Source organism: Pelophylax lessonae (genome assembly GCF_965119305.1).
Source record: "Pelophylax lessonae genome assembly, chromosome: 2".
Classification (NCBI taxonomy): Eukaryota; Metazoa; Chordata; class Amphibia; order Anura; family Ranidae; genus Pelophylax; species Pelophylax lessonae.
Genome location: NC_138769.1, coordinates 387232992 through 387256381, shown reverse-complemented (window position 1 = coordinate 387256381; position 23390 = coordinate 387232992). Strand labels below are relative to the sequence as shown.

At 43.8% G+C, this 23390-nt stretch overlaps 1 protein-coding gene across 2 annotated transcripts in view; it reads right to left on the bottom strand.

The window, feature by feature from the left end:
• Positions 1-3094: 3094 nt before the first annotated feature.
• Positions 3095-23390, bottom strand: part of REPS2 (RALBP1 associated Eps domain containing 2) — a 281085-nt gene continuing 260789 nt past the window's right edge. For both annotated transcript variants that reach the window (XM_082248503.1, XM_082248502.1), the window contains exons 19-20: positions 5588-5693; positions 3095-3619 (exon numbers count right to left, since the gene is read on the bottom strand). In XM_082248503.1, coding sequence (XP_082104629.1) covers positions 3551-3619; positions 5588-5693 — 175 coding nt within the window. In that variant the 3' untranslated portion in view covers positions 3095-3550. The remainder of the gene's footprint in view (positions 3620-5587; positions 5694-23390) is intronic.

Sequence of the window (23390 nt, the reverse complement as noted above, 5' to 3'; positions counted from 1 at the left end):
AAAATCACTAGAAATGACAAATGACATCCACTAATGAGTCTTTTTTTAATTAGCAATACAAGCTCATGTCTCTGGCTACCTAAAAGGGTCTCCTAGTTCTCAGACTAGACTAAAAAATAATTAACCACGATGCATTCTCTGCATTAAGGTAAAAAAAACCTTCTAAAGATTAGTTCCCCCAAGCCCCCCATTAATACTTATCTGAGCCTGAACGTGATCCAGTGCTGTGCCTGACAGCAGCATCACTGGCTCAGAGGCAGCAGTGCGAGCAATTGGCCCCTGCTGCTATCACATCCAGTGAGGATGGATTTGGGGTGGGACCAAGCCACGCTATGTGTCTCTAGAGACACACAACCCACCTCAGGAGTGAGTCTGCAAGTCTGCCCCCATAATAAATGCAGATTATGAAAGCAGACACAGAAGAGGAGCAGTGGATAATGCCAGCGGGGGATCACAGAAGAGGAGGTTTAGGGATGCTCTATGTAGAACCACTGCAAAAAGCAGGTAAGAATATCATGTTTATTATTTCAATTTTAAAAATGTATTTGCCTTTAATTGGTTTGTTAAAGTACAACTGTATGACAGTCTAAACAAGTACCAAATCCAGTTACTGTGCAATGCACAAGCCTCGTAAACTAAACAAAAACCTTCCTTTACCTTCCCCTAAATCTTTCTTAATTTGTTTCTCACACATGCCACCTCCCAAATACTGCAGTTTACAGTGTGAGGGCTTTAGCAAAAGAAGCAGTGCTGTCATCACAAAGTAGTGGTCAGGATTAAGTGTGACCAGATACTCATTGACAATCTACAGGCTTGTAAAACAGGTGGGACAATGCTGGTAACCACATTCCCTGCCACACATTTTCATCTCACTGTAGTGAAAACAGGCACAGCTTACAGGAGAGTGGAAACTCTGAATGCAACAGCAGTGCAGCATTGTTGCCACCACACCACAATTGGATTTCACTGGTAGGATCAACAGGTATTTGTGGGATTTTACAGGGGGATGAATTGAAAACTGCAACTGCAAATGCACTTATAATTAGGTGTTACAGCACATATTTTTAATTGGCTGCCACAGTTATACTTTAAATTATCCCATCTTAGTCTTTGCAACCAATCAGCTGTCATGTAACTAAAACAAAAACCTTTTAGTTTTCTCTTGACAGAGACAGTAAAATTCTAAGAAAAATGGGTTAATTATCCATAACAAAAAAGTTTTGGTCAACGAATGCTAGTCAGAGTTCAAAGTGTCAATGGAGAACATAAAGGAATGTACAAAGAAAATGTCTTTTGAAACAAAATAGTAAAGCAGAAACTGCTAACATTACATCTGTTTTAGCAAAACTCATTCAAATGTCAAATAATAATATAAATTAAAAAAATTAACAAATACTTTTTTTTTTGTTTGTCAAGTATATATCTTGCTTAAATATTTTACAGTAAAACACTTCAGAAACTTGTCTTATACACATGTGCACTGGCCAGCTGGAGACCTAATTAGGAAATCATATTCAACAGGGCATAAAAATGATTACCAATTGTCACCATTGTTTTCCAGAAATTAAACTTGCTGTTCAGACATTTGGAGACATATTTACATATTTTCTGGAATTATTATGGAATGATGTTTAACCATGAATCTGTTCCTTTAAAAAAGGATGTCATCTATTATTTGTTTCAAAGCTACCTAATGGTATTTCCAAAAACCATAAGTGTTTACGTGACCGAAGCCAAGGTAACATTCTTGTCACTGGATTCTGTAGGCATACATGCCTTTGTTAGAGTCACCTCTTTTACACAGAAAAATGTCTCGTTTTACAGATCCTGATCTGGCTTAAAATATTGTGAGAAAGTCTCAATATTCTTACATATAATGACTATATTTTCTACTTAAGGATGTGTGACCAACTGCACAGAGTAAACCCTTCTATTGACCTCTGCTCCCTACAGGAAAATGCCTACTGTGCCTAACAGTATATCTAGCCTTGGCTAAGAGGAGTGATTTCTGCTTCTGTGTCACAATCGAAGGTCAGATCCATCCACTCAAAATTTACTGTAGACGATGAAGAAAAAGTGTAACAGATCCAGTCTACTGCTTTCCTAGTAACGAGAGGTGCAAGGAATTAGATCAATAAGCAAAGCAAAAAAAAAAACTTGAGGCAGGATTCCCACCTTTTGGTATGGTGTTAATTGCTGTCACCTTAAAATTCTTCAATCATTCATTTTAAAATGAGGTTCTACCACTCCTCTAAACCGGTATTTTAATTGTCATATTCCCTGCATAACTAAAAAAGCACCAATAAATTCAATGAGACTTGTTTACTAAATCTGGTGCAAGCAAAACCAAGCAGATCAAGAAATTAGATTAGGTTTATATGAGGTGAAAATCTTAGTGGGTAAGAGTTCCAATTTTGTTCCATATTTTGTAAATCAGCATCAATATAGTAAATCAAAGCAGGTATAATTTAAAACAAACTCAAAAAGCTTTTAAAGTGAACCTTCAGCTTTAAAAAGCTTGCTAAGCTAGGATCTTGATTGGTGTTGAGGTACCCTTAGTTGCCAGACTAATTTTCTACTTACTTAAATTAAGCGCACTCAAAAGGACAATGAAACCTCCAGAAATGTTCCAACTCCACTGGTAAAGGGAGAGTAAGCACAACCTCTTCCTCATCCCACAAGGTAATGCTTGGTAGCTGTGCGACCTTGATATCAGGTCCAAGCATTGACACTTGGAAGGAAGAGTACTTGCATAGGAACCTCATGTATGTTTTCTCCTCTTAATAAACTATGAAATTGAAAGGCTGCCAGTCTAAGCAAGGTAAGCAAGTTTAGGTTAGACAGAAATGTTTTGTGCATTAAAGGTGTCTGCCAGAAGAAGTGGCTGCATTTTTAATGAAACACAGCCAGACAAGACACTTGGAAATTTATTTTTTGCAATGGGAAACAATCTTTTCTTTAGACATTTGATTCCATTTATATTAGAAATGATAATCTGTACATTATGTTATTTTTTCCAGCTTGCTAGAAAGAAAGCGCATATTAACATGTACATCAATTACTTATTTCTAATATTGAAAAACCTCCTAAAATTTAAACACGTAATGTAAAAATTGCTTGATTAAAATCAGTGGCAGTAACAAAATATATTATATGAAATCATAACTGAACGTTATCAGATAACATATGCTGAAAAGTTCAAATTAAAAAGGATCAATATATAATGGTCCCTGAATGCATGTAAAAGAAAAATAAGTGCGTGCAGCAGAAGTCTCAGCTGTAGCCCTTGTGTGTGGTGCTGACTTGAGCAATGATTCATTCCATGTTCCACACAGTATGTGGAGTGATAATACTAAACCAGACTGATTTAAAAACATAGATATTTTTTGCTTCTTTAATAAAACAAGCAACAAGGTGAACATATGTCATTCCAAACTTGACTGGCATCAGCACCATGTTTGTTATAACAATAACTTTCTTTAGGTCACTGGATATGTACAGTTCCCACGTCCTTATTAGTGGTATTGCTGTCACTTCTTCTTGGTCAAGGTCATAACACAGTAAGAGGACGAAGCTGTTCAAGTTGGGTTTCCAAGGCAATTCTTTCCTGATGGACTTCCTGAAAATTGAAAAAAAATTAAAATACGCTGCAGGTAGATATACTGCATTAATCTTACAGTATATGGGCAAATTTGAAATACCAAAGTCACGACAGGGCAAGCATAATTGGCAAAAAGGATGTTTTTTTCAAGATGTCTTCATACATCAAACCATTTTTAATGTGAACCTGTGGCATATGAATACTAAAGTCTTTATATATTTTTAACGAACAGTAAATTTGATTTAAAATTAGGCCTCACTAACCTCTGTAGCTGCACGCACTGTGCAGCCATTCATCCTCAAATTTTTACAGCAGAAGCACTGAAGTTGTTTAAGTCATTCTCTTAGCAGTTCAACACCCCATGCTTCATTCACCCTGCTTTGTGCATACAAATCTGGAGCAGTTGGCTGCTCAGGATTTCAGGGGCAGGGGGTGCAAATACACAAAGATTGTTGCATAGGCTTTACTAAAGGAAAGGCAGCCTGATGTGTGTCTAATTGTATAGAGAGCAATTATTTTCTTTCCAGTAACGCCTCAAGTAAAAGTCTTATCTAAGTGACAGGGCCTGAAACTGAACCTCTGCTGTGTGTGGCAGTAACTTCTGGCTGATACTGAAGTGAAAGTGTAACTTGTGCGATATCAATCAAAATGCAAATATAAATCCCCCCAAAAAACAAATAAAATGACCAACATGAATAAAATATTATTGGTACCAGCTGAGCTTAGCACAAATTGTGTTTCCAATAAGAAATATATATAAATAGTGTTGCGCTGCTAGCTATATTTTTAGTGATCACATAAAATCATATATACTGCAATATAATGTGCCAAGTTTGTCAAATTAACAAATACCAAAAATCAACTTTGTACTAGTGTACACCACCATTAAACGGATAGTTTAAACAGAATTAAAAATGTGTGTAAACAAATAAACAGTCTCAATTCAGCCTCTTGGGCCAATCTTAATAAACTTCAATCCACAGTGATATTGAATCCCCACACCAGATGACGTGCTTCTATGGGTACACACGGCGCCACCTCAGTGCTCTCTAAACTCTCACCTCCAAAATGCTAATTACTTGCATGCATTTAAACCAGAGGTCTTCAAACTATGGCCCTCCAGTTGTTCAGGAACTAAAATTCCCATTGTGCCTAGTCATGTCTTTGGAAGTAAGAGTTTTACAATGCCTCATGGGATGTGTAGTTCCGCAACAGCTGGAGGGCCGTAGTTTGAGAATCCCTGATTTAATTAATGTTGCCCAAATACCTCTGCCAAGCAAACAGAACGTTCAGCGCAGGATGTGTTGACTGGGGAATGGGCCATGGCAGTGTATTTGAACAATGGCAATGGTGACCAACCAAACTTGACTTGGCCTTTACGGTAAGCCCTATAACAGATGTGGTTCCAATTGTTAAATTAAAGAAAGAAGACCATAGGGCTATAAATAATGCTAGGGTTCCAGCTGTCAGAATGAGTAACTTTGCTCTGCTATATTGCTGTTAGCTAATGCAAGATTTGTGATGGGTTTCAAAATAAAAACTTTCTTTAAAAATAAATGGGCTTCTGAGGATGGACTGCATCATGCCAGAGGCCAGGCTTCTCAGGTCAGTATCCTAGCGGCTTAGCAGCACAAAAGCCACATATTAGTGAAAAACAGGGGGATGGCCCGCCTGCTAGAGCCCTCCCACCAGCGCTCTCAGCCATTGGCTACGAGCGCTGATTGGGAACCGGTTGGCTGCTGGTTTTCCAGCATGCTCGTCTGACAGGAGCCAGCCAAATGGCTGGCTTCTGTCAGACCTGCTGGCAAACACACGGGCCGAATGTTGGCCGGTTTTGATTGAACTGGCCGATGTCGGCCGGCATTCAGCCCGTGTGTATGGGGCTTAAAAGTGAAAACTCATCTAAATTTCTTTCAACATAACTGTAACAAAAGGAGCCCAGCCATATTCCCACAGTGTAAATGAGATCTGGAAAGCATTTCTCACCTTCAGTTGTTGCTGAAGTTCACTGTTCAGCCTGGCCAGCACCGCATTGGCTTCCTTGTTTTTACGGATGGCTGTCTGGATGGCTTTCTTCTGTTTGGAAGGCTGCCTGAAAAAGGGGATAAGTGCATCAAGACGTATTCAAAGACAGATTTACTGGTGCCAAAAGACCGCACACCCACCAAAACATATGTTAATAATTATCTGACATTGTAGGGGCCACAACACATACTGGGATGTCAAACACTATGCCCATGAATTCAGTGAATAAAAGCAGGGCCCCCACCTCTGCCATGTGCTTGTATTAGATCTTATCAGGATAGCAAATTATAATCTTTTTAGGTTAGATCATTACTTAATTAAACTTTGCAAACACAGTGCATTATACTTAGTGGCATATAGTCAAAATGAAATCATTTCCTATAAACTCAAAGCCACAGTCATACATCTTTTTTTTTCTGACAGTAAAGCCTTTTTACATTTCTAACATCGGTCATTATCCTCACCTTTGGTCAGGGCTTGGTTACGATTTGTAATCCTGGGAAGCGCCATGTGTCTCCTTGTTTAATTTAATTGAAGATCTACTTCATGACTTTGCTGAGTCTGTGGGATTTGTTTGCAGTTCTTTTTAATGGTTTTAATCACTGGGCTATGTCCCAGTCAGCATGCTGGTTAACATAGCCTGCCTATGATGCAACATCTATTCATTGTAGATACGCTTTGCCCACATTCAGCAAAGCATCTCTCACTATAGCTAATGGCTGCAATAGCCTAAGGGATATAAACTATGTCCGTTTTCCAGAAAAGGGATAATCAGCAGTAATCAGGCTTTTTGTTCGTTGGATTAAACTAGGTTGCCCTCAGATGAAGATAATGTCCTCTTGCAGTTCAGTCTAACTGAAAGTGCTGGTCAGCACATCTACCACAACCTGCACAGAGCTTAGTGACTGCTCTGTCTGCAGATGTGGATGGGTTAAAGGAGATGCATTATGAGGTTTAGCTTAGAAGTGTTAGGGAGATGTGAAAATCTTTCTAGGCTTCACACTTTAATAAAATTATTGGCTGCTAAATGGAGAGGGAAGAAAAGCCAAGATTTTCTTTTTTTTTTAATGGAAAAAAAAATCATATTTTATATACAGCACAAGCATGAAAGAACATTAAAATAATGTGAACACACAAATGCACTCATGTTAAATTTCTGGTGTATTTCTGAGTGGCTCTGTCTGCCATGTACATACCTAGAGATTATAGTTAATTCATTTACTATTGGTCTTTTCTCAGGGGAGGCTGAGAATAATAGGTAGTGAGCGATTTGACTGTGCTTGTTCACATAACTTCAGCACCTAGATCTGCCCTATTGCACATGCATGACGAAAAGTGAACTCCAGGCATATATAGAAAAATAGGATTTTTGTGTACTCACTAAAAAATCCCTTTCTATTAATTCATTGACAGACACAGTGCCATATTCTTTATGAGCATAGAGGGTTTTGCTGCCCTCTAAAGCAGTAAGACTAGGCAGACAACACAAAAGCTTGACTACGTCCTGTGGGCTGTCCTCAGCTGGCACAATCCCCCTCTCTGATTAGATAACAATCAGCAGCAGAAGCATAAAAACTTAGAGGGTGGGTGCTGTGTCTGTCAATGAACTCAGAGAAAGGGATTTTAAACGAGTACAAAGAATCCTATTTTCTCTTCCATTCATTGACAGACACAGCTCCATATTCTTTACCATAGGGACGTCCCAAAGCAGTGCCAAACATGAGGTGTGGGAACAACAAACCCAAGGCTAAACAAAAGCCAATCCAGGTAATAGTAGTTCAACTAGAACAATTGGAGCCCAACATGAAACACACCCTCAAGAAGGAAAAACAGACCCTCTAAAATCGCAGTATAACTGTGAAAAAAGTACACACCGACGACCAAGTGGACGCCGTGCACACCTGCGCCACTGACACCGGATGACGGAAGGTCCAGGGAAAGGGGGGAACCTGACCCCTAAGCGAATAAAGCTGAGTCACCGTCTGTCTGATCCAACTGGAAATGGTAGCAGAGGAAGCCCCTTCCTTGGCCTGTCCGTAAGCAAAAAGAGCGAGTCTGACCTCCGAAAGGACTCAGCGGCTGTCAAATAGACCCGAATAGCTCGAACAACATCCAGAGTATGCAAGGCAATTTCCCTGGGATGAGCTGGCCTGGGACACCAGGAGGGCAGCACAATGTCCTCATTCAAATGGAAATCAGAGACAACCTTCGGGAGGAACAACGCCGGTGGTCGTAGGACCACCTTATCCCTGTGAACCACCAGATAGGGAGAACTACATGACAAAGCCGCCAACTCCGACACCCTGCGAGCAGAGGTGATAGACACCAAAAAAGCCACCTTTGTGACATTGTAAGTAAAGGGATCTCCCGTATGTCTTCAAAGGGAGGTTTTTAAAGAACCGACAGAACTAGGTTCAAATCCTACAGTGGCAGAGGAGAGCGTACAGGTGGAGTAAAATGACAAACCCCTTGAAGGTATGTACGCACCAATGAATAAGAAGCCAAAGGTCTTTGAAAAAAAAGACTGCCAAGGCAGACACTTGGCCTTTCACGGTGCTCAAGACAGTTTCTGATCAACACCCTGTTGAAGAGAGGCCAGAACCTGAGCCACCACAATGGAAAGAGGATGGACTCCTTGAACCTCACACCCTAAAATGTATTCCTTCTACGTCCGAAGATCAAGCTTTCGAGATGTAGATTTCGTTGCCTTCAACATAGTCGGAATAAAAGAGCCAGACAGGTCCCTGTCCTTCAGCATCTGACTCTTAACAGCCAGGCCGTCAAAGCCAACGACCATAAAACAGGATGGAAGATTGGCTCTTGAGACAGCAGATCGTCCCTGACAGGAAGCCTATAGGGGACGTCGGTGACCAGCCGCAGCAGGTCGGCATACCAAGACTGGCGAGGCCAGTCCGGAGCCACCAGAATGATTGGAATATCTTCGGCCTCCATCCTGCGTAGAAGTCATGAAAGACACTGGAGCAGAAGAAAGGCATAAATCAGATGGCACCGGCTCCATGGAGCCACCAGAGCGCCCGTGGCATCTACCAGAGGATCTAGCGACCTGGCCACGAACCTCAGCATCCTTCTGTTAAGCCGAGATGCCAACAGATCTACCTCGGGCGTGCCCCACCGCAGACAAATCTAATGGAACACGTCCAGGATGAAGGGACCAATCCCCCTGGTCCAACGCCTGATGACTGAGGTAATCCACCTGCCTATTTTCCATGCCGGAAATGTGCATGGCGGAAAGGGCCGGAACGAACCATTCTGCCCACCGGAGAATGCCGGACACCTCCAGGGCTGGTAACACACTCTTTGTGCTGCCCTGTTGATCCACATAAGCCATAGCAGTGGCGTTGTCTGACTGAATCTGCACTGGGAGCCCCCAAAGCTGCTCCGTCCAATGATCCAGGCAAACCCTGATAGTTCAAAGTTCCAAGACATTGATGGGCATTCATAGTAAGATCGGGGAGTGCAGCCATCAGACCAGAGAACACTTTGTCGTCTGAAAAAAATCACCTTGTCCAGCGACTTGAGACAATTGTCCCATTTGACCAGAATCTCCTTTTGAAGGAGTCTCGTGTAGAACTGTGCAAATGGAACCGCCTCAAAGGTGGACACCATCAGGCCCAACACTCGCATGCACGTCCGAAGGGATGACCACGTGTGGCCTAGCAACAGTTGAATCTCCTGGTTGGAACCAGGGCAACTCCCAAAAATTCAGAAGCCACCCGATCTCCCACAAAGCATAGAGCATAATTGCCACATCGTCCATAAGAGCCAACGGAGACTCGGCTCGCAAGAGGAGGTCATCCAGGTACCCTAGCTCAGCTATCCCTTGCTGATGCAGCAACACTAGGACCAGGGCCAACACTTTAGTGAAGAACCGAGGAGCAGAGGCTAGACTGAAGGGTAACGCCACAAACTGATAGTGCTCCTTTCTCACAGCAAAGCGGAGAAAACACTGATGCCAGGTGCAAATTGGAATGTGCAGGTAGGCATCTGATATCTAAAGAAGCCAAGGAACCCCCTTGATGCAGGGACACCACCACCATCCGTAAGGACTATATCCTGAATTATTGCGCCCGCACAAAACAGTTCAGGGCTTGAGGTGAAGAATCAGATGAACTTGCCCTCCTCTGGAAACCATGAGAGGGCATGAATAAAAACCCTCAAATAAATTCCAACACCGGAACCGGGACGATCACGCCCTGGGAAAACAAGTCCTGCTCTGCCCACAGCAGAGCTTGCAGCCGATCCGGGGACAGGTGCACAGTGGCAGGAAAAAACAATTACAGAGGACAAGAGCAGATACAATCCCCTCGCGTGGACCCACTGGTCGCTGACCATGGCCCCAAAACCAATGAAAATGTCCCCCCACCCCAGATTTGGATGGGGGGCAAACCTTCATGCCCAAGGGGCCTTTTCTGCAGGTCTGAAGAAGCCTGCTCTCTGATTGCAAGGCCAAGGCAGCTAGAAACCTCCCGAAGAGGCTTTGAGGGGTTGGGAATATTTTTCTGATGTTTGTAAGGGATGAAAAAAAACTTCTTATGGGCTGAAAAGGAAGTCTTAGGCCACTGGCGAGGTACATTCCCCCTTCCCAGACTGTGGAAGGAAAGTAATCTTACCCCTCGTCAGACTCCTAAAGATATCATCCAGGTTAGCCATGAACAGGTGCTCGCCCTGAAAAGGCAATTTAGTCAGGGCCTTCTTGGAGGTTTGATCCGCAGACCAACACCTTAGCCACAAAATACGCCTAAGCACCACTGCCGAGACAGATCACTTAGAGACTCACGGGAATCGCATCCAAAGATGCATCGCAGACAAAACTGCAGACCCTTGACCAGCCGATACACCAGTTCGCCACAGGTGGGGGGGGAACTGGTCGCCCCCCCATGGCCAGACGCAAAAGCATCGCCCACACCGTCAGTGTCTGAGATACCAGAGCAGAGGCCAAAAAAGGCCACAATAAAGCACCAGCCGTAGTAAACAGGCCTTCGAGATTCTGCCCGCCTGTCAGCCAGATTCCTAAAAGCCAGGGATACTACCACCAGAAACATGGTTGCCTTTGCCAACCTGGAAATAGGGGAACCCACCACCGCTGGGACCGTCCATTTCCTTAGAGACATCTCCTCAAAGGTATACCGGACAGCAAAGGGTCGGTCGTATTGGACACACCCAGCACCTATAGACACAACTGTCAAAATAGGCTAGATAAGAGAACACCCTAACCGCACAGGGCGGCTTGTGAGTAACAAACGGAACAGATATGTCCACAGCAGCCTCGGCTACATCTTTCAACATAAATGGCTCCTGCACAGACGCAATTAGTGCATCTACCAACGTCTTTTTGTTTGGCGCGGCAGCCATGGAGGAATCATCCTCACTGTCTGATGGGTCAGGGAAACATGGACTCAGACCCCGTAGGGTGGTCCCATCCCCAATGACCGAACCAGATGCAGGATCTGATGAGACAGGAGAGGGCGGGGGTTGCATTTCCAAAGCCAATGCCATCCTTACCCCTTACAGGGGGCCGGTGACTCAAGCCCCCCAGGCCCCCAACAGAACCCCGCAAGGGGATCTCCCGTGGGTGCCCTTCCAAAAAGGCCTGCAGAGGAGGTCGCAAATGGACCCCTATAAGGGGGGGCCACCGCTGATGCGGGAAGACCTGCAGACATGCTGCCCCCAAAGTGCCACTAGGAAAAGTGGATGCCCCACAGTACCATGGCAGATAAACCTGCCTGGGACCCTTTTCCCCCCACCAGAGCCGCCCTACCAGAAGGGGGTGGCCTAGTAGGCTGCAAAGCCACGGCCTAAATTTTTTGGCTGCACGGCCGAGTAGGCTGCAAAGCCACGGCCTAAAGTTTTGGCTGCCTGGAAATGGGAGCACGATCCACCAGGAACCTGCGAACAGCCCGGGAAGCAGAGGGGATATGGATATCACGGGGGAAAAGAATGACAGCTTCAGCCGCTGCAACTTGGGCCACCCCATCCAGGATCCAGCTGGGAGGCCGCAAAGCTGGCAGCCTAAATTTCAAACCTTCCCGACCGTGTGGTACTTGGACCCGTGGATACCGGGCAAAAATAGCATATATTCAAAGTATCACCCTCAGTACCTATAGAGGAAGAACATGTAATCACAATTTTTTTTTTTTATGTTTGAGTTGGCTAAAGAAAATGTTTGGAAATGTCCAAAACCTCGGGCCTCCCATTTAATAAAAATCAGCTGGCAACAATATTACAATGCGCTTTGCTTGAAAACCAAATGTGTAAAGAATATACTGTACCTATATTTCAAAGTTTGACAACTGTGATGTTCCATTTCTGAGTGGATTGTACTTAGCTGGCTATACACTACTAGAACTTTGTTTGAATTTTTTTGTGTTAAGAACCTTTGTTCGATTTTCTAATTATAAGTGGGGTCTTGTCGATGTTCATTTTCGACCGCAATGATGGAAAATGTTCTCTTGAATAAACTAATTTCAACAATGTATGTGGTTTTTATTCAGGGAAGTGCACTTTTTCCAATATTGAATGTCAAAAGCAAATGAAATGCTAAAGTCATTCAAGTGTCATTTGTCAAATCATTAAGTGTACTGAGCTTAAAGGAGTTGTAAAATCAGATGTTTTTTTTATCTTAATTAATTCTTTGCATTAAGATAAAAAAAACTTCTGTGTGCAGCAGCCCCCCTCGGCCCCCCCTAACACTTACCTGAGGTCCCTCTCTGTCTAGCAATTTCCACGAGTTTCTCAGCCATCAGAGATTCTCCCTCCTGATTGGTTAAGACACAGCATCGGTGCCATTGGCTGTCAAAGTTAGCTAGCCAATCAGGAGAGAGAGGAGGGTGAGGCCGGGTCGGGGCTCCGTGTCTGAATGGCTTGGGTGCCTCCACAACAAGCTGCTTGCTGTGGGGGTACTGAACAGGAGGGAGGGGCCAGGAGAACAGAAGAGGAAACCGAGAAGGGGAGGATCCAGGCTGCAAATCCACTGCAACAGAGCAAGTAAGTAGAACATGTTTGTTATTTTTATAGGAATAGAAAATGAGACTTTAGGCTCCTTTCACACTGAGCGGACCGTATTGCGATCCGCAGCGGCACTTTTTATTTTTTTTTTATTTTTACGGACACGGATGACATTTGTGTCATCCGGTCCATATGTCCGCATATCATCCCATCCGTTTGCGGATGATATACGGACATAATGCATGTCTATGGGATTGCGGATGTCAGCGGTGTCATCCGATTTTGCGTCTTCCGTTTTTTAAACGGAAGAAAAAATAAGGTTCTGTTCCATTCCAAAAAATGGAACAGAACTTAAAGGACGCAAATCGGATGTCAGCGGATGGTCATCCGCAATCCCATTGACATGCATTATGTCCGTATATCACCCGCAAACGGATGGGATGATATGCAGAAAAAAAAAAAAGTGCAGCAGCGGATGACATAAACTGAGCGGCCGTGTGAAAGAAGCCTTACAATCATTTTAAAAATTGTATTTTGTATTTATACTTGCACCCTTATAAAAAATAAAATGTAAAAAAAAGGACACCTCTTGAAACTTTACTACTTTAGGCCAAAAGATCTTTCCACAAAGCCCAAACTGTATTCAGTCCATTGGTATCCAGCTGTAACCGAAACATCAGTTTTGCACAGCCTTACCCTCTGATAAAAGTTTTTTTTTTAACTGAAAATAAATCAAACTGGAAAGAAAAGTACAATTTGGGGAAAAATATTACTGCCAGTAGTTAATGTTTGTTCCAGAACACATTCCAGCAAATGTGCACTAAAGCCCACCCACATGTTGCAGGATGTAAGGAGAATATACACACTTAAAAAAAAACTAAATGTAACTGCTGCTAGCACAATTAAGAATCAAGATTTCATAGAACAGTATGTGGTGGTAAACATTCCGGTAAACCGATTTGAATTTCTGTTGAATGAAGCCTACCTAGTTATTATGGGCTATAAAGCCCTAATTAAAGAAAAAAATATCACATATAGTCATCTAAGTGTTCTTATAAACACAAAAATGTAAATGTGTGTGTGGGGGGGGGGGGGGGGGGATGCGGGTGGTGACTGCTGACCTGGCTGGCCGCATGAGTCCTTAGCTCCTCAGCACACACAGGGGAAACGGCCTATATCCCCCTCCCAGCGCAGACCCGACAAACCACTAGGATCTTAATCACCCCCACACACACCCAGGATGTTGCGCCAACGCCAAGAGGACCCACAACTGAAGAAATTGTCTGTTTTTTTCACTCTGGTCCACAAGAGTCCTCAACAAAATGGGGAACAATCGCTCCTGCCCGGCAATGGACCTCTAGCGGCAGCAACCTTTCTTTATCACCAGACAGCCGCAGACGCAGCAGATCCAACAGAAAATACAGATGGATCGCCATCCACATCTCCCAGCTCCAGAAGCCCAGTTAAAACACACCCACAGTGTGAATCCTAGATGGAAAAGCCTGTGGAATCCTACATGGAGGTATGTGCATCCTTCTCCACTGTGGGACAGCCCATGTCAGACACAGACATGAAGGACATGCGGCTATCCCTCCGCTCATCCCTTCAAGCAGACATGTTTGCATTTTTCAAAAAATGCAATGCAGAGATTCAAGATCTAGGTGAGAGTGTAAGCTACCTAGAAGACTCAATGAGCACATGCATGGCATCTTACAATGACATAGTGGATGCGCATGCAGCTCATTCTGAGGACATTGTGTGGCTCAAATCTAAAGCAGCGGACCTGAAGGACCGCTCCAGACATAACAACTTAAAACGGAGAGGCATCCCCGAGTGCAACCTTCCGCACTATGTCCGAGACCTGTTTCACGCTGTAGCGCCATCTCCATCGTCCGAAGATCTCACAATGGACTGTATTCACTGAATTCCCAAACCTCAATTTCTCCCTCCAGAGGTGCCCAGAGATGTCTTTTTACGGATGCACTACTATCAAGCAGCGTAAGAAACCATAATTTCGGCTTTCCGTAAAAAAGATCACCTCCCAGAGCGAGTTGCATCAATTAAAGTGCTTCCTGATCTCTCTGCTCACACCTTGCAAAGATGCAAAAAATGGATATCCATCACGAAAGCCTTGAGGAACCATGACATCGAAAATCAATGGAAGTACCCGGCCACATTGAAAATCCAACGAGAGGGTTCCACATTTACCATCAACACATTCAAGGAAGGACTCCACTCTCTTAAAGAATGGAAAATAATTCCAGAAGACCCACCAAACATTAATGCTTCTCACCCTCCTCTTAGATCCTCTGGAGATCAGAACACCAATCCTGGCAAGTACGACACCAAGCAACAACAAATGCTGGGTAATACCACCTAGGTCTATATATCTCCCTTCAAGCCGTTTACCCCCCCCCCCCCCCCCCGGGAGATGCAAAATACTTTTTTTTGTTCTCTCTCTTTGCTGAGTAAACCCCCCACATATCCGGCAGTTGAGCTGCACCATGTTCTCTTTTTTATTTTTTGTACTTGTTTCTTATCGTTCATTATGGCTATCTCCTTCTATTTTCTGCCATTCTAGTCTTTCCTCTTATTGACACCATCAAGGCACTAGACTTGCCAAGCATACTTTTTTTTCAACTTGGAATAAGTTCCCCAAACCACACCAAAGAACTTACGCTCCCAATTTCTCATGGTCGCTACACGCTCCTGCTTAAGACATGTCTCTTAGAAGATTTTTGACATAACATCCTTCTACCACCCCAATGTCCCTTCAACTGCTATCCATCAATAAAATGCCAAAAAACAACGCTTGCAATGGTGTAAATGTCATGTAATAAGGTGAATGTAGGAAACATCTATAATTTAAATAATGTAGAGTGCAATTGTGCTACACCAAATATTAACAACAAATGCCATCAATTAATGGAATAGTTAAAGTGCAATAGTGCCAAAACTAAATGACAATCATTTTGTGCATAAAGTGCAATAGTGCTAAATGCAAAATATGGACCGTCAAAATAACTGGTGCTAAAGTGCAGAAAGTGGTATATACAATGTTCAAAATTGGGTAAACAGTCCACTCAAAGTGCAACTTCAATAAGGTGCGGAAGTCAAAAAGAAGGTGCTCGAGGTGCTCCACGCAGTGGAAAAGTGCTTTAAAAACCCTCTTGGGGATCCACTCACCAGAACTAAATGGTTAATGGGCCTTGAACATGAGAAAACCAGTGGTCCTCCAGCGTAGTATGACCCCTTCTGGGGTTACCCAAAAGATGGATAAGCCTCTGAAGTAAATGGATCAGTAAACCTCCAGCCTCCAATATTGTGAAACCATCGATATTCACTCAAAAAGGAAGGAATGGACCAAAAATAGTGAAGCCCGCAAAGTATTTTATTTGAAAATGCAAGTTTAAAAATACTCACACATGATAAAGGGTAAAAGCGTATAAAAACCACATTAAAACAATCACCATCTCCTTCCGGGAACGCTCCAGCGTGCGTTCCACGAGATGCAGGAAGTGACGTCACTTCCCAGAAGGGGTCATACTACGCTGGAGGGCCACTGGTTTTCTCATGTTCAAGGCCCATTAACCATTTAGTTCTGGTGAGTGGATCCCCAAGAGGGTTTTTGAAGCACTTTTCCACTGCGTGGAGCACCTCAAGCACCTTCTTTTTGACTTCAACACCTTATTGAAGTTGCACTTTGAGTGGACTGTTTACCCAATTTTGGACATTATTTATACCACTTTCTGCACTTTAGCAGCAGTTATTTTGACTGTGCATATTTTGCATTTAGCACTATTGCACTTTAATTATTCCATTAATTGATGGCATTTGTTGTTAATATTTGGTGTAGCACAATTGCACTCTACATTATTTAAATCAGGGGTGGGGAACCTTTTTTCTGCCAAGGGCCATTTGGATATTTATAACATCATTCGGGGGCCATACAAAATTATAAACTTAAAAATGAGCCGGTTATATTCGGTCAAACATTTAATAACTCACCCCTAATGTGATGGCTGGAACTGCGTCTCTTTGGTGAGGTGTGTGATGTTAGCTGGTATTGATGATGTTGCTACTTGCAACTGGTTTTCCAGGTTTTCGGTCAGTCTGGAGCACAGTCAACCCTTTGCCGTTGTAAGTTTTGAAAAGAACTGCTATGTTGTGGGTGCTGCTGGCTGGTACTGCTGTGGGTACTGCTGGCTCAGGCTGGCAGTGCTGGCTGGTACTGCTGTGGGTACTGCTGGCTCGGGCTGGTAGTGCTGGCTGTTACTGCTGTGGGTACTGCTGGCTCAGGCTGGCAGTGCTGGCTGGTACTGCTGTGGGTACTGCTGGCTCAGGCTGGTAGTGCTGGCTGTTACTGCTGTGGGTACTGCTGGTGGGAAATGCTGGCTAAAGACTCAGGAGCAGCGCCGCGCTGGAGGAAGATACAGGTTCCTGTATCTCGGTCAGTCTCCTCACAGGCGAAGTGCATTTGATATCACTCCACCTGTGACTCACTCAGACAGAAAGGAGCCGGAACTATACAAGAAACATTGGCTCCGTTCTGACAGCTCAGCTGCGACAGACAGACCAAGCGGCACGGGGGGCCAGACCAAATGATTTCAGGGGCCGCATATGGCCCGCGGGCCGTAGGTTCCCCACCCCTGATTTAAATTATAGATGTTTCCTACATTCACCTTATTTCTTGACATTTACACCATTGCAAGTGCTGTTTTTTGGCATTTTATTAATTTTCTTGGTTTCTACCTAGTGAACAGCAGCTGCAATAACACTTTTCATTGATAGTTCTAAGCGCGGGTTAGAATTAATTTTTTTACACATTTGCTATCCATCAATGCCCATGGCTTAAAATACCCTGCCAAGCGTTTCTCAATGTGGAAAGAAGCCACAAACTCTAAGGCTGATGTTATGATAGTCCAAGAAATCCACTTCAAGACGTCAGCTACTCCAAAATGAGGTCACAAAGACTTCCCTTTTATTTTTTCAGCTACTTACACCTAAAAAAAAAAAAAAAAAAAAAAAAAAGGTGTTCTCATAGCTATTAAGAACACTGTTGCTTTCCAGCGCCATTCGTTCGTCATAGATGAAAATGGCCGGTATTTAATTCTGGTATGTACGATCAACGATAAGGAATACACTATTGTAGGGGCGTATGCACTCAATTCCAGCCAGGCTAAGTTTTTCCACAAACCCTTTAAATGTATTGCTAAATATAATTAAGGTAGCTTAATAGTATGTGCTGACATGAATTCGGTGGTTGACACTCAGCTAGATACCACTTCAAAACAGAAAACCACGTAACTTTGTTTTGTCCGATATTTTGCAATATGAAGATGTTTATAACGTTTAGAGGTGCTTATGCACCTCAGAGCGTGACTACACCTACTATTCCCTCAGGTTTAATTCTTATTCTAGAATTGATCTTTTTTTAGTGGATAAGTGGCTACTGCAAAAAGTATTTTCTTCTGAGATTGCAGATATCACGTGATCTGACCACACGGCTATCTCCATCACAATCTCTGAATCAGATTCTTGCCGCCCCTCCTTACTATGGAGATGCAACAGGCTTATCAAGGAGCAGATGACTGCCAATGTGTTCACTCAACGTCTCTGTGATTGCTTTCTTATGAACGATACCCCCGATGCAGACATCTTCTCCCTTTGGAATGCGCAAAAAGTGTATGCCTGCGGGATCCTAACTCAGCTAGGGGCTAAAGCTAAAAAAGCTAAATTGGTTAAATTCCAAAACACACTGAAAGAACTGCAGGAACTTGCACGCATAAATAAGTCCCATTCTGACCCAGGTAGAGCCTTTACACTTTCTAAGCTCCGTCTAGAGCTCAGTTCCCTCCTACAAGACAACCATGACTTTATGATCTGCCAACTTAGACTGCAGCACTACTCTTCACATAAAGCGGAGATGTTTTTAGCTTCAAGTCCTGCAGAATTAAAGCCAAAATCTTTACCATCCCTCTTCAAAACTAAAACGAATCAATCCCCAGCATATAGCGGATGTGTTCGCAGATTACTATGGATCACATTATAATTTAAAAAATCATCAGCAGGAATAGTCAGAGGCAAGCCGGGTCAGTATTTCAAGAGCAGATGCAGGTGACCAGGAACAGGACAATCACAGATGAGACAGCACTGATCCTAGGTGCAGATCCAGCTTAAATTGCCCGTTTGGCCCCTTCATCTGACACAGGATGCACTGCGCACAATTGTGCGTGCATGTGCACATCCATTCAAATTGGTTTGCCTGTGCGCATACAGATGCACGGGCTAATGCACCTTTTCTTTGGGAGGTTCGAGGAACATGGACTCACCTGCGGGTATTAACGTGTCTTCCGACAGAGCCTTTCTGACATGGCCCCCTCCCAATAGGCAGCCTCTGGATGCCCAACTGGGCCATCCTTTCTGGGTGGGCCTGTTTAAATGCTTGGATTAGTCTTCGGGTTCCCAAGAATTGTCCTCAGGACCATATCCTTTCCATTTGATTAGGTATTCGATTTGGTTTCTCCTTTTTCTGCAGTCCATAATCGCCTCAACCTCATATTCTTCTTCCCCGCCCACTATTATCGGCTCAGGTGGGCCTCTATTTCATTCAGGAAAGGGGTTGGGATTGGCAGGTTTTAGTAGGATCACATGAAGGACTGGGTGGAACTTAAAGGAGGATGGTAATTCCAATTCATAAGCCACACTATTGATCCTTCTTTTCATCGGGAATGGCCCCACAAATTTAGGTCCCAGTTTCCTTGAAGGACAAGCTAATTTTAAGTTGACCGTGGACAACCATACCCGGTCGTCAGGTTCCAGGCATAATTCCCCACATCTTTTCCTGTCAAATGCTCTTTTTTTGTACTCCTGCGCTTTGGTTATTGCTTCCTGTAACAGCTTGTTGTAGGATTCCAAGAAAGTTACTGTTTCTTTCACAGCTGGAACAGAGCATTTAGGGATTGTAGTTGGTAGAAATGACGGATGAAAGCCATAGTTTGCAAAGAATGGAGATTGTTTGGTAGCGGAATGGTTGGAGTTGTTGTAAGCAAATTCAGCTAGTGGAAGTAATGATACCCAGTCATCTTGGGAGAAGGGGGAAAAGCAACATAAATATTGCTCTAGAGTCTGGTTGGTCCTTTCCGTTTGACTATTAGTTTGGGAATGATAGGCTGAGCAAAAGGACAATTCAATCTCCAGAGTTTCCGAGAGAACTTTCCAAAATCTTGAGGTGAATTGCACCTCCTGATCAGATACAATATTAACTGGAACTCCATGGAGCCTCGCCATTTCCTTGATGAAAATCCGTGCTGTTTCCAGAGCAGATGGTGTGCCATTTATAGGTAGGAAATGTGCCATTTTGGACAGCCAATCAATGACTACATAGATAGCTGTATAACCTTTTGGTGGAGGAAGTTGCACAATGAAATCCATTGAAATCATTCTCCATGGTCTGTCCGGTATTGGCAGTGGTTTAAGCAGACCCTTTGCTTTGGTCCTGTTACACTTGTTTCGGGTACATGTGGTGCATGCCACCACATATTTCCTGCAGTCCTTCTCCAGATGGGGCCACCAGAATGTGCGTAGTACCAGCACAGTTGTCTTACTGGCCTTGAAATGACCTGCGTATGCGTGGCCGTTGCCTAAACTCAGAACAGGGACACGTATTTCCTCTGGAACAAAGATTTTTATCTTGGTGCCATAAAAGTCCATTCCTTTATTAGCAAGGATGTCTCAGGGGGTGAGGAAAGTCCCACATAGGCCTGTTTAATTTGGGAGCTAATGTCTTCTTGCAACAAGAGGAAGTTTGCAGAGGAAAGAATGGTGTCAGGAAGCTCTATTTCCTCAGGGTCACCAAACATGCGAGAGAGCGTCAGGTTTGGTATTTTTTGACCCGGGCCTGAATGTTATATGGAAGGAAAACCTTGAAAAGAACAATGCCCACCGGGCTTGACGTGGCCTCAGACGTTTTGCTGTTCTCAAGTATTCAAGGTTCTTATGGTCTGTAAAAAGGAATATGGAGTGAGCTTCCCCTTCCAGGAGATATCTCCACTCTTCTTGTGCAGCTTTAATTGCAAGAAGATCACTGTCCCCTACATCGCAATTCTTTTCTGCCGGTGAAAGTTTAAGAGAAAAGAATGCAACTGGGTGCAGAAGGGCTTTGCCCGCCCTGGCGTTGAGAAAGTACTGTTCCTACTGCTGATTGGATCTGAATGTCTTAGAATGGATGCAGAGGTAAACAGTTGTTCGAGGGTTTCAAAAGCCGACACAACCGTTCGCATTCCGGCACATATTGGTTCACCTGTGCGCATACAGATGCGCACGCATGATAGCACACGCTAACGCACCTTTTCTTTGGGAGGTTCGAGGAACAGGGACTCGCCTGCGGGTATTAACTTGTCTTCTGGCAGAGCCTCCCTGACAGCTCCCCTCTTTATCCTCTTCTGAAGTAACTGAACTGAACCGACCGTTCTCTTTTCCAGAGATACAAAAAGTAATTAAAACAAAGCCATGCGGAAAATCTCCTGGCCCCGATGGGTATATCAATGAATACTACCACATATTCCCCGCCATTCTAAGCCCCTATCTAGCCACACTGTTTAATGCTGCCATGCAGAAGTCGCCCTTAGATGTTGAGAGCACACATCGTCACTTCCTAAGCCAGGAAAGAATCCTGATTGCCCGGCCAACTTCTGACCTATATCTCTGCTCAACACAGACATTAAGCTATACGCCAAAACCTTAGCACATAGACTGAAAGTAGTAATACCACACTTGATTACACTGGACCAAATGGGCTTTGTCCAGAGATGGCAAACCTCCGATGCCACAAGATGAGTACTCAATGCTGTGCATTATGCAGAACACTCCTGAACGCCTTTTTTGCTACTTTCTATAGATGCAGAGAAGGCATTTGATTGAGTTCATTGGGGGGTATATGTCTTGTGTACTTAATAAATTTGGATTTCAGGGATCTATTCTGCTATACTGGCGTTATACTCGTCTCCCTCGGAACAGGTGTACACCGTAAGCTTACTCTCTAAACCCTTCTCTATAATAAATGGCATGAGGCAGGGGTGCCCACTTTCCCCTACAACTTTCAACCTGATGATAGAACCGCTGGCCTAAAGGATTCGTTCCCATCCACTAGTAACCGGTTTCCTATTCAGAAACCCCACATCATCAACTTGTTCACAGATGACATTATCCTAATGCTGACAAACCCCCAAACATCACTTCCATATGTATATGAGCTACTTACGGAATTTAGCAATCTTTCATATTATAAGGTACACCACTCCAAGTCTTTAATCCTAGGCCTAAACATCCTCAAACCTACTACCTCCAAATTAAAAATGGATTTTTGTAAGATCTTACCGTAAAATCCTTTTCTCTTAAGCTCATTGACAGACGTAGTCTTCTTGATTCTCAAGAGCTGGGTTATGTTGTCTCCGCAGGAGTAGGACTAGGCAGAAAGACAAAACGTTCTGGCTCCACCTTAGGGGCAGTCCCTGAGGGTATATCCTCCCTCTCTCTGCTACAGGGAATCAGTTCTGTTTTAAAGCAGTACAGAGAATTTAACCCAACCCAACTCAATGATAGAGGGGCGGGTACTACGTCTGTCAATGAGCTTAAGAGAAAAGGATTTTACGGTAAGATCTTACAAAAATCCATTTTTCTCTATCGCTCATTGACAGACGTAGTCTTCTTGATTCTCAAGAGCTGGGACATCCAGAAGCAGTGCCACAAATGAGGGGTGGGATTGACAAAATCAAATCCAATCTAGAAGGCCCAACCGGTGCCAAACTAGAAGTTTTAAAGGCTCATTATAAACAAAGAATGAGACTAAAGAAAAATTTTCCAACGGAAAAAACCCTCGAGGTAGACCGCTGGTCTCCTCAAATTGCGGCCTGCAAAACCTTGCGGCCAAACGAGGCATCAGACGATGCCATTACATCAACTTTATAATGTTTAGTAAAGGTATGCACCGACGACCAGGTAGCCGCCTTGCACACCTGGACCACTGACGCCTGATGGCGAAAGGCCCATGACGCACTAAGTGCCAGAGTGGAGTGCGCCTTAACAGGGAACGGGGGCTCCCGACCCTTAATAGCATAAGCCTGTACTACCGTCTGTCTGATCCATCTGGAAATGGTCGCGGCAGATGCAGGCAACCCCTTTTTGGGTCCATCTGGGATCACAAAAAGTGAATCCGTCTTGCGAAACGAGTCTGTCGTTTTCAAGTATACCCTGATCGCCCGGACCACATCCAAAGAGTGTAAAGCAAACTCCCGAGGATGACTGGGCTTAGGACACAGGGAAGGTAATACAATTTCTTCATTCAGATGAAATTCTGAAACCACTTTTGGTAGGAAGGATGGATTCGGACGAAGAACCACCTTATCTCTATGAACCACCAGATATGGTGAACGACAAGATAATGCGGCCAGTTCTGACACCCTGCGTGCAGAAGTAATAGCCACCAAGAAGGCCACCTTCTGGGACAACGTAGGTAGAGGAATCTCCCTAATATCTTCAAAGGGAGGTTTCTGAAGAACCGACAACACTAAATTAAGATCCCAGGGGGGTAACGGCGCGTGCACTGGCGGAGCCAGATGTCGCACCCCCTGGATGAAATTCCGCACCAAGGAATGAGTAGCCAAAGGCTTCTGAAAGAAGATAGCTAATGCTGAGACCTGACCCTTGATAGTACTCAAGGCCAGTTTCTGCTCAACCCCTTGTTGCAGAAAAGCCAATATTCAACTAATCGAATAAGACCGAGGACGGAACCCCAAAG